At 36.4% G+C, this 18,936-nt stretch overlaps 1 protein-coding gene across 9 annotated transcripts in view; it reads left to right on the top strand.

Moving 5' to 3' along the window:
* sun1a (Sad1 and UNC84 domain containing 1a) overlaps positions 1-17,423 on the top strand; it is a 42,946-nt gene extending 25,523 nt beyond the window's left edge. For all 9 annotated transcript variants that reach the window (XM_055176345.2, XM_055176346.2, XM_055176342.2 and 6 more), the window contains 13 exons: positions 826-874; positions 4,113-4,168; positions 4,262-4,392; positions 4,614-4,883; positions 5,946-6,038; positions 6,288-6,397; positions 10,754-10,898; positions 11,097-11,360; positions 11,447-11,531; positions 11,780-11,895; positions 11,986-12,153; positions 12,391-12,483; positions 16,710-17,423. In XM_055176345.2, the coding sequence (XP_055032320.2) occupies positions 826-874; positions 4,113-4,168; positions 4,262-4,392; positions 4,614-4,883; positions 5,946-6,038; positions 6,288-6,397; positions 10,754-10,898; positions 11,097-11,360; positions 11,447-11,531; positions 11,780-11,895; positions 11,986-12,153; positions 12,391-12,483; positions 16,710-16,889 (1,760 nt within the window). In that variant the 3' untranslated portion in view covers positions 16,890-17,423. The remainder of the gene's footprint in view (positions 1-825; positions 875-4,112; positions 4,169-4,261; positions 4,393-4,613; positions 4,884-5,945; positions 6,039-6,287; positions 6,398-10,753; positions 10,899-11,096; positions 11,361-11,446; positions 11,532-11,779; positions 11,896-11,985; positions 12,154-12,390; positions 12,484-16,709) is intronic.
* Positions 17,424-18,936: the final 1,513 nt, after the last annotated feature.

Here is an 18,936-nt window from a genome sequence, read left to right as displayed (position 1 = left end):
TTTGCATGCGTCTCAAATTGCTTTGTAGTTTCTTTTCTCGCTCCAGTTACTAGACTGACAGCGATTTCTGTGCAGCTGTCCTAATATTTATCAATGCACTGGGGTCCAAATGTCTGAGACAACAGAAAGGCTTGAAAATAGTTTTTTTAACATGCAAAACATCATTTAAGATTTTGAAGGTTTCAAGGTCACTAGTAAAATGTAAGCAAATTTGCCTGATGAAACTACACAAGCTATAAACAACATTCCAACATTTGACATGTTTTCATTATTTTTATGAGACTCTTATAATAATTTGTAATGTTGTAATTTTTGTAATGCCATTTTAAGCAGAGGTCTCAGACATTTGTACCTCTTTGAGGAGTTTTTTGGGGCCTGTATTTTTACAGGAAGATGATGATGATGTAGAGGTGTAATGTGCATGCTTTCTGCTGTTTTTACTTGTGCATGATGTCTGTCTACTCTTAAGCGTGCGATACACTGCACAATTTTTATTTGCTTTCCCAGACGAAAGGTTCCTATCGTGAAACAATCATGGTGATTTCTGTGATTGTGGCTCTTAAAAATCGTACCGTGAGAGAGGTTTAAAGACTTCAGGTTTCCCGGTCTTGTGAACAGAGATAGCCTACGATAGTTTTAAGGTAATGATGGCAAAAATACTGCTGTATCCCGGGCTTTAAGGGGTTGTTCACCCTGAAATAAATAATTTTTTGGGTGAACTATCGCTTTAACTTTCCTCTGAGCTGTAATGTATGTGTGTGCTGGTCCACAGACAATCATTTGCTCATTAACACTGACTGTCTATGTATGTGTGTTTATTTACAGGGAAGGCGGCCTCAGCAAGTGTCTTGCGGCTTGTCAATCTCTTTGCCCAGTAAGTTACAAAAAATATACAGTAGGGTTGGTTTCCCGGACAGGGATTTTCTTATGCCAGGACTAGACCTTAGTTTAATTAGGAAATATAACTAGTTTTAACAAACATGCCTAACTAAAAACATTACTTGTGTGCATTTTGAGGCAAAGCAAAGGGCACTAATGTATTTTAAGATATCTCAGTGCAAGTTGTTTTCAGGATAGCTTTTACATTTATTTTAGTCTAGGACTAGTCTAATCCCTGTCTGGGAAACCGCCCCATAGGGTTTCCCGTACAGGGTTCAGATTACTCCAGGTCTGGGTCTTAGCTATATTAGGACATTTTAAGTAGTTTTTACAAATAAACCTTACTCAAAAACTACTGTTGTGCATCTTGAGACAAAACAATGGCACTGATATGCAAGTACAAGGTGTTTTTAAATTAAGGCAGCTCACACATGCATTTTAGTCTGGGACTAGGATAAAACGTGTCCAAAAAACTGCCCCTAGAGGATTGTGTTAATTTTAGGGCTGCATAACAACTAATCGCAACTAATAATTTATAGAATATTTTTTATACATATGTGTTTAAATGTGTAATTATGTATATATTAATACACGCATGTATAGTTTTAAGAAAAAAATCATATTTATATATCGTCGCTGTCCGATGAAACTCACGTATGTTCATTTTGCCGATTTTGAGATTTTTCGACAGATTGAATGTCCAGGTTCATTTCCATATACAGTATGCATCACATACCTAAATAGCCAATGAAAACTTGTGAAATCATGTCATCTGATTTTCACGTACCCGTTCGGTGTCAAAGCTGTCAATCACGCCGCATATCTTCCGCCTGTGAAGCATCTCGTCGGTCTCGTAAAGTTTCATCGAACCTCAGCACTGGATATAGCCGATTAAACATGACAATGACTTTCCTTCGAGGTAAACGTTTCCCCCAGACGCCAGACTAACATCTAGGAGTTACTTAATTACGGTAGGACTGTGCAAACAAAGTATCTGTCTAGCATTGGTGATATTTACGCTGGGGATTTCCCCACCACTTTTTGAAAGCATTTGGTTAAATGTTCTGAAAAATCAAGCAATGCTTAAGAATGGTTTTGTGGTCTAGTGTCACATATGTTGCGTTGTATGCTTATGGTGTGTTTTCTTGTACATATGTAATGAAGTTAATTGTAATCATTTATTAAACGCGCTGCTGTTTTCTACGGTATGGTGCTTTGGCACTGTTCGGTTGAGCTGGTGTTGCAGGGACTGTTACATGTGTGATGTGTGCATTCGACATTGTTGAGGGTTTATAAAATTATGCTGAGTATTTTCTTGTTGTTGACTGGCCTACGCTATGCCCATTTTTGATGCGCGTTATTAAATATTTTTCCCGTCCTGCAGTAATGTTTTTATAAGATCTTTTGTCCCCACCACTTTTCAACACAAACTGACACCCCTGTTGTGTAGCATTACCATGTCAGTGTATTGATTCATTGTCCCTTAATGGTTTGCAAGAGACATTTAATACACTTATACTTAATATTAAATAAAGTAAGCGTATTTAACCAAGACGTATGCTATTTAATAAACTGAGCGTATTCATCTGTCAATACGAAACGCGACTTTGGCCATTCTAATTAATGATCGGAAGAACGCGTATCGATCAAAGTTACTGTAAAATATGCACGCATGTCCATTTAAACTCAATTTTGGTCAAATGTGGATTATATCATGACACTGGCAAGAATATGGTTACATGTAAATATGCCGTACCAAGTATGACAACGCTACATTCAACTGCTTTTGATATACGGTGTTTTTTTCACTTTCTGAAAAGTAACCGTTTTGGACATACGTGAGTTTCATCAGGCAGGGACGATATGTTCCACACCATTTTAATATGTGCCATGTCAAATCAACGTATAAACAAATTAATTAATAAATATACAGTGAAGAGAAAGTATTTGAACCCCTAGGAATGAACTGCTTTTCTACAATGATTTGCAATAAAACGTGATTTGATCCTCATCTAGGTCACAACAATAGACGACACACAATTTGCATAAGCTGACAACACACAAATAATTCCTACTTTTTTATCTAGCACTGTGAATGTTTAAAGCTTACATAACACACGCTGTTTCTGCATTTCTGATGTTCATCTGGAGTACCTATAGAGTAGTGTGACATCCTTTATATCTCTGAAGAGTCTTTAGTTTAATCAGATTTATAAAAAAAGATTAGCTTTACCGATTCTTTCCGATAACGTACGAAAAAATGGAGTTATACCGCGGAAGGAGCGAGTATGAGTCATGCAACACAATACAACACTGTTTAACTTATGATTCACTACATGTTTGTGTCATTTATATAATATGCACGTGCCTATTTCCAACATAAGACAGAAGTCTTACATACCACATGCAACTTATGTCCCGGTTGGGAAAATCCAGCGCATCAAACACACACGCAAAACTCCGCTGCTACCCCGGATAATAAACTATATCCATTGTTTTCATAAGGCTGGCACTCTTCTCCTTACATCCAATAACACACTTCTTTCGTGCCATTGTTGACTTTTGAAATTAAAGCTGTCGTGTGATGTAATGTTTGTAAGTTCTAGCGTCTCCCGCTGATTGGTGGGTGGGTGGGGTTTTCTGGGGGAGATATTTGAAGTAAAGTGCCCATAAAAAGTGATGCGTATACAAACCCCTATAATGGTCAGCTGGACCCGTAATCGAAAAAAACTTTCCGAAACTTGTACGAACCCTGGCGAAGTGCATTTGGCACAGAAATACTCTGTAACACGCCCAACTGCTTTTTTGACACTTTGCCTACGTTTAGCATGAGGAAACAACTCTATAACTGTGTTAATAAGTCAAAATGCAAGAAATACCATTGAACCAATCCTTAATGGGTGTTTTCAAAAAAAGACAAGAAACATGAATTATTTGTGTGTTGTCAGCTATTACACATTGTGTTGTCTATTGTTGTGACCTAGATGAGGATCAAATCACATTTTATGGTAAATCATTGTAGAAAAACTTTTTTGCCGCTGTATATCCATTTATTTATTGTTTGTATGTTGATTTGACATTGCACATATTAAATGCTGTGGATGTTTTTCTATTTAAATGTTATATAGAAATGCAAAATCAAGCTATTTGAGTTCATTTAGTGTCAGTAAGCTGTGTGACAATTCCTGACAATTTTCTAAGACTATATAAAATAATGTCCTCTTCTCTTGCAGGTTTCTCCCTATGCTGTCAAAACTCTTATTTCTTGTCCCATTTCTTCTGTTTCTCGGTGAGTTTGACCGTTCACATCACCCATGACTGACTGTTGATCTGTTAAATGAAAACAGACATGAACATTAAACACCTTCTCGTGTTTGAATAGCTCTGTGGTACTGGGGCCCGTCGGGACTGGTGGCCCTATTGCCTTCTGATAATCATCACAAACCACCAATATCTCAGACCTACACGAGTGACGCCAAAGAGGGACCATCTCCTGTCAAAACAAACTCTCAGGTTGAGTTTTTGTGCTTTTTCAATGTGGTTTGTGATTTTCAAATGTGAAATAATTCTGGTTTGGTAGGATGTCAAAGTTGTAAATGTTGCGAAAAGTTGACACTTTTGAGATACTGTCATTATTGCATCACATTTTGTGTGTGTCAAAACGGCCAGCTCTATGTAGGTTTGGAGAATAAATAAAAACATATAGTTGACTGCATCTTTCTGTCTTTTTTTAGCGGGCCTCAGTTCTGATGACTTCAGTAGAGGCGGAGAGATTCACACGTTTGGAGGAGGGTTTGGCCCAGCTGTGGGATCGAGTGGCGGGAGGTTTGTTGAGACAGGAGGAACAGCACACTGAAGTCCTCAGTCTCTATAACACGCTGCGAGTGGAGTTTCACAGACACACAGACAGAGAGAGTATGGCCAAGTGGATCGGAGACATGCTGGAGGAAAGATTCAGTTACCTGAAGAAGGAAGTGGAGAAACAGTCCAAGGGCACACAACAAGTAAGAGATACAGAGAAATAAATGTATTAGCGGTATTAAATATACATCGACTGATTTTTTTTTGGAGAAGAAATTCAAACTGTGTTCCAGGTTATTATGCATACATTTGTAAAATGATAGTTACATTTGTAAACTCACTGACTGTATCGGGAATAAAAATGGCATGTGCATAATAATTTGAAACGCAGTGTATTTGAAGAGTTTGGTTCCAAAACGTGATAAACGCCACTCCTCCTTTTCTGCAGAATGCAATAAATCTGCTCCACAAATCACAGCGCACCATTCCACGCAATGTAAACAAACAATGGTGGCGCGTTGAGTACACAGAATGGTGTTCCTCATCTGCTTTGTACTTCGTGATCAACAAACAAACAAAAACAATAATATTTTAATAGCACTGCTAAACCTGTGATGGTTTTCTGTGACGGGAAAGAAACGTAAGCCATCAACATCTAATAATTTACGCAAGAGACACTCAGGAGACGGGTGCTTGTTCTCCCGACAGCATCAAGTTTCTGTCATGATAACACATTGACTCCAGGGGATCTTATGAAAACTTTCCAGTTTTTTTAATCAAAGTCAACGAAAATCGAGCAGGACCAAAACGTTTTACAGCTCTGCTGATCCCTGTGAAAAAAGTTAAGTGACGACGCCAAGTATAACCGCAGTAATGACAGTGTTATTAATATGACAAAGTGTTTTTGTTAATGCCATTACTGTTTATTTTTTTAGTCAGTGTGTACAACTGTTTAACTAATTAATTGATTGAATAGATTTATAGCATTTTGGAAAAAAATATTAGTTTTTATTATAAATTTTTGAAAATCAAGATATGGATTTGAATTTTTTATGTTTTTATAACCTAAATATGCTATATGAAAGTTTGTAACAGAAAATAGTGGTTTTCATCTTGTCACTTTCTTGGTATAGAAAACACGTTTTTACAGAAATTTGTCAAAATGGATTTATTGCGTTTTGGAACCAAACTCTTCATTTGTAGGATTGTACTTTTTAGTCAAAAGCATCTTCTCTTTAGTGATTCATCTGAATCTCTGTGTGCAGACTCGAGAGAAACGCAAGGACGATGGTCAGTCAGAGAACGCTCGACTGGCTGAAGCTGAAGCTCTCTTACAGACACTAACTCGCAAAACTGAGGTATCACACTTAATGCAATTCTGCAGCCAAATATCAAAATTAACCCATGATGTACTCGCCCTAAAGCAATTCGAGATACATATGTCTATCATCTTTCAGACGAACATATTTGGAGTTATTTTAGTACATGTCTTTGCTTATCCAATTTTGATATTTGGCTGGAGAGTCTCTTTAATACATATGGCTCAAATGTCACTTGTATTGCTATCCAAAGCGTACACTAACTGATCTTTTGAATGTTTCCTTAAGGAGCTACAGAGAAAACATGAACAAGAGGTACAGAGAAGACTGGAGCAGGAACAGGCACAGAGAAATAAAGTTTCTGAGGATGAGACGGGCAAACATGATCCTGACGACAGGTTATTATCTTTTAACCTCCATTAATTCAATAAATTATAATAGAGGAATGTCATTATTTTATCGCACTTCATAATAGTGACATTCTCTGAGGCAGTGTAAAATTGTGCTATAACACTGAGATTATTAAAGGGGATTATTCATAAAAAAAATATTACCACCTCTATTTACTCTCTGAAGCCATACTCGATGTATATGATTATCTTTTTAGACGAACACAATCAGATTTCTATTAGAATGTCCTGGCTGTTCCAAGCTTTATAGTGGTAGTAAATGGTGCTTCTGATTTGAAGGCCAAAAAAGTGCATCCACCTTCCACAGAAGTAACCCACACAGATTTAGGGAATTAATAAAGGCCTTCTGAGGCCAATCAGAAAAAAAAACAATATTTAAAACATTTTATAAACTATAACTAGCTTTCAGTATGCCACTATATGTCTTTGTCGTGAATGTGCAGGAGTTATTTTAGTTTGTAAAGTTTTAAATATTTACATTTTTTCCTTATAAAATCACATCAATTGGCCCAAGAAGGCCTTTATTAACCCCCTAAAGCCGTGTGGGTTACATCTGCATCGAATGGATGGACTTTTTTGGGGCTATAAATCAGAAGCACCATTTACTACCATTACAACACTTCGAACAGCCAGTATACTTTCTTATGGCTCTTTTCCATTGCATGGTACCCCACTCTTTGTTTTGGGTCAGGTCGTGTCAGCTCACCTCACTTTGGCTTGGTAAGCTTTTCCATCGAGTTTAGTAACACTTCGCAGTGGGAGGGATACAATACTATACAGTTGGTCTATTAGCTAGTTTATTTCTGCATCAAATTATTTTTACTGAACATGGATTGGATCTAATTAACATTCAACTGACCAACATAATAAGAGAGGCACAAATTAAGCTAAAACAAATATAATAAGACAACATGACAACCTTCCAAGGTGGTTTTTGCTATTTAGCATTTATTTTATTAACAACATTAACTCATTTTTTTACATATAATGGATTTCTCTATGCAGTTAATTAATAAACAATCGGTATCGGCCTTTCTCATGCTATTGCCTATATGCCGATGGTTTCAAATTCATCAAAAATCGGCCGATAAATATCAGCGGCCGATACATCGGTGCGTCACGTTTGGTATCAGCACAGATCGCTTGGAACCCCAACCGAGGGGGTACAAAAGAAACGTATCTGGTACTACGTACTTCACCCATTGGAAAGCTCCCAAAAGTAAGCTGACCTGACCCAAACTAAACCGTGGGGTACTATGCAATGGAAAAGTGACATTATATACAATAACTTAGTTTGTGTTTGTTAAAAAAGCAATATAATCATACACATTGAGGGTCAGTAAATCCATTTTTGGCTGAGCCATCCCTATATGGGTGATTCTCACGAAAACTTGGTTTTAAAAATGTCAAGCATGAAAATGTAAAAATTGCTTAAATTTACTTTTTTCCCACCAGACAATGAAAAACAAAGTCTGGAGTAAATGGGAACATTAATTTAAAAACTTTTACTTATCATTTAACACTTTTTGTAACATAATTTTAAAAATTAGTCCTAAAAAATCTCATTACCGCAACAGTCAGAAAACATCAACACTGACATATTTTCAAAATGACATGACAAACCTGAAAGAACATAATTTGGAGATTCTGCACATGCATTTAAAATCAAAGTATTATGCTTCTATTAATTAAATTAACATTTAATAAGCATCTGTTGCGGTAATGATAATCAAAATGTTGTGTAAGCATTCTGACAAGACAATATTTCAAATTAACTGTAAAAAAAAGATCTTACCTGGTAGCCATCTTGAAGTAACTGGTCCATGTGCTCGGTCATTCAAAATCAAACTTAATTAAAATTCTGTATGTGTGCTTAAACTGTTCTCAAAAAGTGTTGCGGAGGATGAGAACATCAGGCATGGACACATCATTTTCCTAATTTTTCTTCATTATTATTATACATTAATATTCAGTAAATATTTTTTCTGTCATCTAAAGTAGTCTAGCAAAACATCCATTTATTTTTTTTCTTAATATTTTTGTGTTAATTTGATTAAATTACAACATAACGCATGTTCAAACACAGCCGGACACATTGCGGTAATGAGAATTTCAGCAGAAAATGAGATAAAATTTACAATTATAAATTCTTATATTGAAATCACACATTGTGCAAGGTAGAACACAGTATTGTGTTAATTCTAGGGCTGTCAATAGATTAAAAAAATTAATCTAGATTAATCGCATGATTTCATGAGTTAACTGCGATTAATCGCAAATTAATCGCACATTTTATCCATTCTAAATTTACCCTAATTTAACACTTTTCAGGTTTTTAATATTCTAATCATATATACATATATAGATGCTTTATGGAAATGTATGTTAACAACTAGGGATGCACCGAATCCAGGATTCGGTTTTCGGATTCGGCCGAATACTGGGCTTTTTGGCGGGGTTCGGGTTCGGCCGAATCCTAGATTTTTTTTCCACCGAACCGAACCCTAGGCTTGCGCTACGCTGGTCGACGTCATGCAGCCGTTGATTACACACATCGGGTGCTGACGTGGAGATGAGCTTTTTCTTTCGGTCAGCTGGACACACCAAAACTTTTAAACACCGCTGAAAACGCCTTGAGGACCCCAAATGCCAGCTGTTTTTCAGCCGAGCGCTTGGTAGCTGTGATGCTTCAGCTGTGAGCCGGTTGGTTGCTGTGGTAATGTCCTGCCCCTCCTCCACTGTAATTGGACGGCCGTGTGAAGACTGACATTGACGAGCGGAGCTTCTCACTCAAAGTTAAATATAGTTTTCAGCGCGGAGCTGCTTGCTTATTGGAAAAACGAGCGTGTCGCAACGCATCGCTTTCATTATGCATAGGCTTATGGTAATTGTCAAAATAGTTTTTCCAACTTGTCATCCTGGCATAATGTGTTTTACTGTGTTGGAATAAGGATGCGAGTAGGATTCGGTATTCGGTTTCGGATTCGGCCGAATCTTAGACGGTGGATTCGGGATTCGGCCGAACCTAAAAAATCTGGATTCGGTGCATCCCTATTAACAACAGCCTGTTTACATTTTAACAGAATCACCAGCCATTGTTTTGTATATGAATTTCCCTTTCAGAAGATTTTTCTTTCTCCATTTTTGTTTGCTGCTGCATCATTTGTGACCTGTGCTGGCAAGTTGAGTCGGAATTAGCAAATTTTAAAAAAAAGTTGTTCATATTTTGACATTCTCTATTAAAACATAGAACAATGCATGATTTGTTGAAATATAACAAAATATGACAGAACTACACTTGTTTGAAGTTGAAAGAGTCAAATTACCACAAAAATTTCCACATCCATACATTATATTACCACATCAATACCTTAAAATCACTGGTAAAACTAATAGATTTAGCACACACAAAGCAAAAACATCATCAATGTATGTTCAACTTTTTTTCCTTTTGTTTGATTGACATTGAGACAGACTGCTTAAAATCTAAGTGATCTAATATAATGTTATACATCAGATATTTTTACCCAGCAGTTAACCAAACATTTACTTAAGACATAACAGATTATAGATCCTACCTGCGTGAATTTTTATCAAAACAGATATTTGTAAAACTTTAATTTTGTGTAGATGTCTATATATCCGGGTCGCGCACTCGCGCGTCTGTGTGCACGCGCTTCAGATATCAGTCAGTCAGCGTGAGGGGATCGCTTTTGAGTCTTGTCGCTCTTAATAACTCTTTAACATTAATCAGGTACCGAACTTTATCTCTCTTAATGACTATTTTAACATCAAGCAAGTCCTGCAGTCTATTTTATAAGTCATGCATAAAAGCGAAACCAAAATGAATTGAGACGCATCTTTGTATTAGATTAAGCATTAGGAGGACGGTAACGTTACACCTCTCAGACGTATATATAAAGATCATATCAGATGTCCAACGAGAATTTAGGGCATTGGATTTGGTAGACGATTTGCTTAATGTTCTTATTTCTATGAAAACCTTTTACTCATTTAGAGAGAGACACATTTGTCTGCGTCTCTGTTCATTCAACTATGGGCTGGACCAAGGGTCAAACAGAAATTGCGCGTTGCGTTAATCTCCGTTAATAAAATTAGTGGCGTTAAAATGAATTTGCGTTAACGCGTTATTAACGCGTTAATTTTGACAGCCCTAGTTAATTCTGATGCTTTTTAATGTTACTATATTACACATTTTAAAGCTAAAATCATTAGTGCCGTGGTGTTTCAATGGTTTCGTGAGAATCACCCATATAGCCACGGTGGACATCACTTCCAGGATCAATAAGTGAACGCTGTTGTGATGTTTTCTGTCTTCTCCAGTGATGATTCTGACGGCAGCTCTAGTGAAGTTGTGCTGTCTGAGGTGAAGAGGCTGGATAATGAGTTGGACCGCATCAGAGATGACGTACAGGGCCTGATGGGATGCAAAGACCGATGTGAACAACTGGACGTTCTTAAGAACTCTGTGAGTCCAATATCACGAATAAATGCATTACACACAAAAGGCAACATTCAGTTTCAATGAATAGATTTGTAGTTACGTTGCACGCTGCATAATGTCGTGAATGAGGTTTGTAAAATTGTCATTCCTGGGATTTTGATTCATGAATTTTGCCAGTTGAATATGTGTATATATGACACTTTTCAATTTGTTCTTCTGCAGGTTTCAGAGCATGTGGAGAAGGAAGTGAGGTCTCTGTTTTACGGCAGTGACAATGCAGATGAGCCGGAGCTTCCCGAGTCTCTCATGCAATGGCTGTCTGATAAATTTGTGAGCACCACTGAATTGCAGATTTCACTCCGAGCTCTGGAGAGCAGCATTCTGGGTAACCTGTCCCTGCAGATAGACGAGAACCAGTCACCATCCAAAGAGACGATCACCAAAACTGTACTGCATGCAACAGGAGATGCCGGACTCACTGAGGATGTGAGCTCTTATATCAAATAGAAAAAGTAGAAATCTGATGGTAGCTGTGCTCATTATAACTACAAAATTTGTTTAAATTTTTTTAGGATGTGCAATTGATTGTAAACAACGCTTTGAAGATCTACTCTCAAGATCGCACCGGTCTGGTGGACTACGCGTTGGAGTCTGGAGGTATAGTGTTCATGTTATCTCTATGAATTGGTGGGCAGATTGTTCTCCTGTCTGTTTTTTTTTTTAGATACAGGTGTGCGTCTTATTAGTGAATGAGACCCACTGTCTTTTTAAATGGTTTGTCAATTTGCAGTATACAACATGAGTGTTAAAGTGATTAACAAACCTTTATCTCCGAGCCATTCGTTATATTTCGAGTGCAATGTTCGGACACATTTAAGTGATTTTTCCTGTGATTGTGTCTGGAGGGGGCAGCATTTTAGGCACACGTTGCACTGTGTTGTTCGATACCAAAACTGCATTGATGAGCCTGTTTGGCATCCCGCTGTGGTATTTCTCTCAGTCTCCACGTGTTGTCATTCAGGTTTGCAACCCTTCAGAGTTCTGGTTATATTGATTGTGATGTAAAGGCTTTGCTTTGATATCTCTTCTCCTCGTCCATTCATCCCTGCAGCCAGATGTGCATCCTGGGAACTGTTGGGCATTTAAAGGTTCAACTGGATATCTGGTGATTGGTTTGGCCTTGAAGATTGTACCTACAGCCTTTTCTCTGGAGCACATCCCTAAATCTCTCTCACCCACCGGCAGCATCAGCAGCGCCCCTCGAGAATTCACTGTATACGTAAGCACACCCAAAATGAAACTTAGCAGGCATTTCTGGGGTTTTCTTTGGTTAGGTTTGATTGCTGGATGAGGCAAAGAACTGTTTTGCCTAAATAAATATTTTACTTTCACATTAATTGGATGTTTTTAACTAACTTAAACTTTTGTTTACTTGACGTTTCAAGGTTTTCCATAACTGTTGTAAGACTGTCTTGGGAACACCTCAAGTAAAGCACTCCTCTCTGTTTTGTTAAAGGGTTTGGAGGAGGAGTACCAGGAAGAGGGACAGTTGCTCGGACAGTTTACTTATGATGATGATGGAGATGCTCTTCAGACCTTTTCAGTTACTGTAAGTATCAGGATGGATTTACACTGCAAATCTTGATGCCCAATTCCATTTTGTCGCATGTATCTGATTTTCTTTAAAAAAAATAGGTAAAGTAACTTGTGTCCGATATCAGCATTTACACTACACACTCGCCAAGAACTGTTAGGTAGACCTACTGACCTGGAACAGCTTAAACCACAGAGGAAGAAAAATGTTGCAATATGCAATGATCACAGACAAAATGATTATACAAAATTATAGAGCTTTATCTCTGTAACGAGACATAAAACTTCAACATTATTCCACTAAGTGTGGAGACGTCATCCTTTGGCTGCTAAGAAGAGTGATGTGATTGCGGGTGGTGTCCACCTGAGTTGATGTCATTTTCCAGCGTCGCATTTTTAATGACGCATGATACGTCTTGACATGGGAATTAGGGCTGAAACGATTCATCGAGTTACTCGATTTACTCGATTCAAAAAAATCCTCGAGGCAAAAATTCTGCCTCGAAGCCTCGTTAAATTCCTATGACGCGCACTACACGCACCAAGATCTGATTCACACGGACCGTTGTTCAATGTTCAGGAAGCACATCATAGCGCGTGGTTCATTTTGAATTTAGTTGGCGCGATGGCGGAGCGAATATGTCCATAAACGGCAGAGAGAGACTGTCTAAAGTTTGGGATCATTACATTCAGCATCTGAACTGAAAACATCCATTGTTGTTTCACCAAGCGTCGATGAAACAAGGTAACATAGCTTCCGCTGATTTTAATCCCATACTGTATTTGTAGCGATGTCGTTATGCGGTTTGACTAGATATGATGTTTAGCTTTGATGTTTTTAAGGAGTAAACGTATTCACGTTCAATTGCAGGACAGTATAGATTAAAAAAGAACCCCTTGACACACACGCATGCACTACAGGTGTGTGTACCAAAAAACGGCACCACAGTGCAATCATTTATGGGCAACTTGTAATCTGACATATTTTGTTCAATAATAATAATCTCTGTCTTATTGGAGTTTAGCATTAGGAAGTTATTCTCTCTCACGTGAGTCAGAACGATCGCGCAATGCATCACATATGCTTAAACTTTTATGTAGCCACGCAACAATAATTTCAGCATGCATTCACTGTATACAGCGGGACGTGATGTTGTGATTTTTCGAACGGATTCTTAACCTAAAATGCACCGCAATGCAAGTGATGCAAACCAAATGCAGCGTTCTATTGAAAAGGAATGTATGTATTTCTGCAGTACCAAAATGCAATGAAGCAACTGAACGTCTGACTGGGGTGTCACTCTTCCTCACAAGTGCACGTGCGCGCATACACACAGGTTGTTACCATAGCAGATAGGCTCACCCCAGAAATGATATATTATTTGTTAGTAATGGTAAATGCTGCAGGTGTAGAAATGTACATAAACCAGATATTTACGTTGATGTCAGGGCTAGATTACAGCATGAAACCTGTTGTGCATATTAATAAATTAAAGTGTTTAATTGTTGGCACTGGCACTTATAAACACTAAATGGGTAAACAATTGAAATAAATAGGCTTATTTCTTGGAGCCAAATACCTCTGTTTTTTTTAGAAATAAAAGCCAAATGCTTAAACATTTTACAGCCAAGTCATTTTCGTTATGCATTATTTGTTTTGGTTGTTTAAAAACACACAAAAAAAAGTATCCGATTACTCGATCGATTCAGTGCTAGATTAATCGATTACAAAAAGAATCGATAGCTGCAGCCCTAATGGGAATGTCCGATCTCTCCGCTTACATTGCAGATGCGAATGCATGTATCTGATTTATATCTGATTTATTTTAACATATTAATGGGGCCTAAAACAGATCAGAGATTATCAGAATCTATGTGCTTTTTCCTGCTTAAATGTTTTTGAGTCATATCCGATCTGTTTCTAAAAATTCGGAATTTAGTCACTTCAAACATCAGGCTCTTGTGCACAATTCAGAATTGAATTGAGAATGACTCCTTAATTCCCATTCAATTCTTGAATTTCTCGAATTTGAATTAAAGGAAGCAGAATTGGAATTCAATAGAAATTCAAAGAAATTCATATACATATTATACAGTAAATGAAGTGTTAAAAAATAAGCTTTCAGTATATGTCAGATATGATTGCATTACATAATCTATAAATTATACTAATTTGAACTACTTGTACAGATTACATTAACAGGAGATGTTATCCCCCAGCAATTAATGTTAAAAACTCTAGTCACATAACAAATAATTAAGTTTGATTTTTTTGTAATTGTAATTTTGTGGAACAAGATGGAACATGACTTCATTTCCCAGAATGCTGTACTTTTACCAAGTATTTAAAATGGTTGCCAAACAATTTTCCAAAGTAACTTTCCTAACACTGAATGTATTTGAGATTCTTTCCGTTGTGTGACTGTGGAATTTCTTTGAATTGCCACGAATTTAATTCCACTTCCTGTCATTCGAATTCCTATTCAAATTCAACTTCCTGTAGGGCGGAGTCAATTCAATTCAAATTCTAATTCATGAATTGAATGGAGGCCAATTCTGAATTGTGCACAAGCCTGTCAAACATGCGAGTAAATGCGGCCTCAGGCAGACAGATAATAGGACTCAATAGGATTTGAATGCTGTTATTTTAACCACATATGCAAGTATGTTCATAACATACATTTTATTTAATGCAGTAAACATTATAAACGTGCATTAATGCGTTTATGTTTGAAAGCCTGGTGCCTGAAATCTAGTGTTGAGATTACAGCAGGTTTATTCTTGGGCTGCGTTTACACAACAACCATGTAGCAAGGATGACTAAATGCTCTGTATTACTTGTGCAAGGCCAGAAGATGGTGATATTACCTAACTTGTAAAAATTGTGCACATGTGCATTCAGGGTTTTGGCTAGATGGGATACAGCTATATCTTGCTTGGTGTTGGGGTGTTTAGGGTTAGGTTTGGGAGTAGGGTAACTTTTTTCAAATAAGGTTGTATAAGTAAATGTTAGTAAATGCATTTACTAACATGAACGAACAATGAACAATATAGTTTTTTAGCATGTATTATGTAAGTTTACTCTTTCTCAGTGTTTTTTTTTTTTAAGTTGCCAGCAAGCGCCAGCATTTTTTTGATTTCCACAAAAGTTAAATGCCTCTTTTTTTTTAATATATAAACATACAATATATCAAATGAAAAAGACCCTCTGCTTTCAATGTTTCATCCTATCTTCATTTCTTCTCGTTTTATCTTTTATCACCTCTTAAATATGGATAAGTTTCTGCAAAAATACCAAATTTTGAACTAAAAGCTGAGAAAATTACATTTCTGTAAAGGACTTTTGTTAGAGATCAGATTCAGAACAATGATCAAAATATACAGAGAGTATTTACTGTATTTTGATCCGTTTGCTATAGTGTTTTAAGATGGGTAAGAGTGCCACCCTGTGCATAATAGTGGAAATATGAATTGCCTTAACTCCTCATTGGCAGGGAAGCTCCTAAAGAGCACCTATTGTCCGATTCACGTTTTTACATTTCCTTTGGTGTGAAAGTGTGTATTAGTACATGTTAACGATATGTAAGAGGTACAAAACCCAAAGTAAACGATGATGCGAGTTTTCGCCTTCAAAGTAAATCTCTTTTCTTGGACTACAACAAACACACAGATTGTAGGCAACAGTTTACTTTCTGGGATTGGTGATGTCGACAAGACGACATTATCATAATTCCTCCCACTTTGTCTCACAGCCTGTAAATTAATCTACTGTTAGCATTGGATTGTGAGCGAATCTTTTAAACATGGTAAGGAGCATCACATTTCCGGCTGACGTCAGAGGTATTCAGGCCAATCACAACGTACAGATTAGCTGTCCAATCAGGGACACGGTGCTTTTCAAATTGAACACATTGAATTATACCAAATACACAAAATAACATTGTTTTTAACATTGAAATAGGTGCTCTTTAATTGAGATGACTCATCAATGGCGGGGAAAGAGTTCATGTCAAAAAACTATGGATTAACTAATTACGACCTTATTGTAAAGTGTTACCGGGGGTAGAATTAGGATAAAAACAGCGCTCTTCTGGCTAGACAGCACAAGATTTTTGTGACTCCTTTAAGTGACTCTAGATCAGTGTTATGGGTAAATCATTATAAGTAACTTGCATTACGTAACATTACTTTTCTGAAGTAACGAGTACTATGTCTTTCTTTCACTGAATGTCTTTTTCTTAGGAGGAGGTCAAGGAAAGTTTTCAGATTATCGAGCTGCGAGTGCTGTCTAACTGGGGTCATCCAGAGTACACCTGTATGTACCGTTTCAGAGTGCATGGTGAACTCGCTGAAGAAAGTGACACTGACACAGATGCCGCAGATGGTGACGCAGATGGTGAGGGCGACATCGACACTGAATGAGAGAAATCAATAATGTGCCATAAATCTATAGAGCAGCAGACACCTGAAGACATAATGATATATGATTATATACTGGTATGTGAATGGTTAATCCTCAGTGCCAGCCTTAGCACTTGCTCATCTGTCTTAATCTCGTAATATCAGGGTTGTGTTTTTCTTTTTTTTCTTTTCTTTTTTTGAAACCCAATATGGCAGAATTGTTCACCAGCAAACAAAATGCATCGATTAAATTTTCTGGGTGACATGAACCAGAAGAATGTATTTTAGACAAATTGTGAATCTTGTCAATAGGTTCTGAAGTTTTGTGATTATTTATTTGTTTGTGTGTGGGTCTATTTGTTGTTTTGCTAACTGAAATGTGCCCTATTTAAGAAAAGCTAATTCGTAGCTAATTGCTATTTATTTTTGACTAAACTAATATAAGCAAGACTGGATTGTGTATTTTTGTAAATGCTTTATTCAAAGGATTTTGTAATTGCCATGTGATCTTTACAGGTTGGCTTTTCAAATAAAATCTATTTTTTATTTTAAAAATTTGTTTTCAGATTATTTCCATGCAGTGATTTCATTCAAACCAGTTGAAATGGAGTGGAAAAATTAGTTTATTCATGCAATGATTTGCATATGAGTTCTAATCTAATCATGACAAACTATATATTGTTGGAAAGGTCTAAAACTCTTAAATGCATGTCATCGGTGGTTTATGAAATAATGTAGGATTATTGATTATGTAGAGTAATTGATTAATTTATTTATATTAAGAAAAAATTTATATCCTCCTCAATATCGGGAAACCTACTTTTACTTCAATATTTTCCATGTGAATTCTTAACTAATCATGAAAACTGTATATCATTGGAAAGCTCTAAGAATGTAATTTTTATATTTCAACACGGTTTTGACGTAGTGGGAGTAAATTCAAACAACATGTTGTCAATTCTTGTATACTCACTAAATTAAGTAGTTTAATCATTTCTATTCTAGTTTTTTTGCAATTACCAAACAATAAAGGGGGTCACACCAGTGACTTTAACTAAAAGCTTCATATGAAATCATGAGATAAATGAAAAGATTTCTGATAACTGAAAAGAGACTGTGGACTTACCATGGGCTTCTCTTCATAGATCTCCAGGAAATTGAAAGAAGGAAGTCAAGTGATGTCCTCAGTGTGATTTTTATTTAAAAATAAGAGCTTTATTGTTAAACGGTAACACCAGTGACACAACTCAAGGGCACCACTACTTTCATTATATATTTTATCATATTTATTTAGCATTTTGTTTTTTAACCATTGATGGTTATGGACACATTATTGTATTTTAAATGGAAGAAACCACTGTTTTTGATCTCAAAATAAAGCATTTTCCCTCTGTACATGACTGTGGGGACGAGCACTTCTGTGGTGCTTGGAATTTTAATGAATTAATAAAAATCAAATATTGCTACATTGATGGTTCAAGAAGGTGTAGTTGTTCAAATAACATATTGTTTCATTTTAAAATATGTAAAAAAAATTAACCCTAAAGTGTTTTTCAAGTGTAATATTTCTGTAAAGGCTAGGGATGGAAAAATTGACATTTCTGTAGAATGACCCATAAATATTAATTATAATTATAACATCCTATTGTAAACTTAAGAAATCTTGAAAAACTATATATTGGTCGAAAGCTCCTTGAATGTAGTTTTCATATTTCGAGTTCTATGATGGGAATGATAGTGAGTTCCTTTGATAAATATTACTGGACCTACATAATATATATTTATAACACTAATATCGTATTATAAATCCACAAAATCTTGACAACCTATATATCATTGAAAAGCTGTAAGAATATAGTTTTTATACTTCAAAATATGTTTTTGCAGTAATAATAATGCAGTGACAGTAATTTATTAATGTGTGATGAGTATTCAGCAAACCAATGACACCTAGTGCCCTTTGTTGGTAAAACAACTAAAAGTGTGACACCTATTTTTTGTGGTTTTAACTAATTTCGATCAAAACTAGTTTAAAAAAATGTAGCATTTGTGGTGTGAAACATTTTCA

This window comes from Misgurnus anguillicaudatus, chromosome 4 (genome assembly GCF_027580225.2).
Source record: "Misgurnus anguillicaudatus chromosome 4, ASM2758022v2, whole genome shotgun sequence".
Taxonomy (NCBI): Eukaryota; Metazoa; Chordata; class Actinopteri; order Cypriniformes; family Cobitidae; genus Misgurnus; species Misgurnus anguillicaudatus.
The sequence above is the reverse complement of the archived record's forward strand: the minus strand, read 5'-3'. Positions and strand labels throughout refer to the sequence as shown.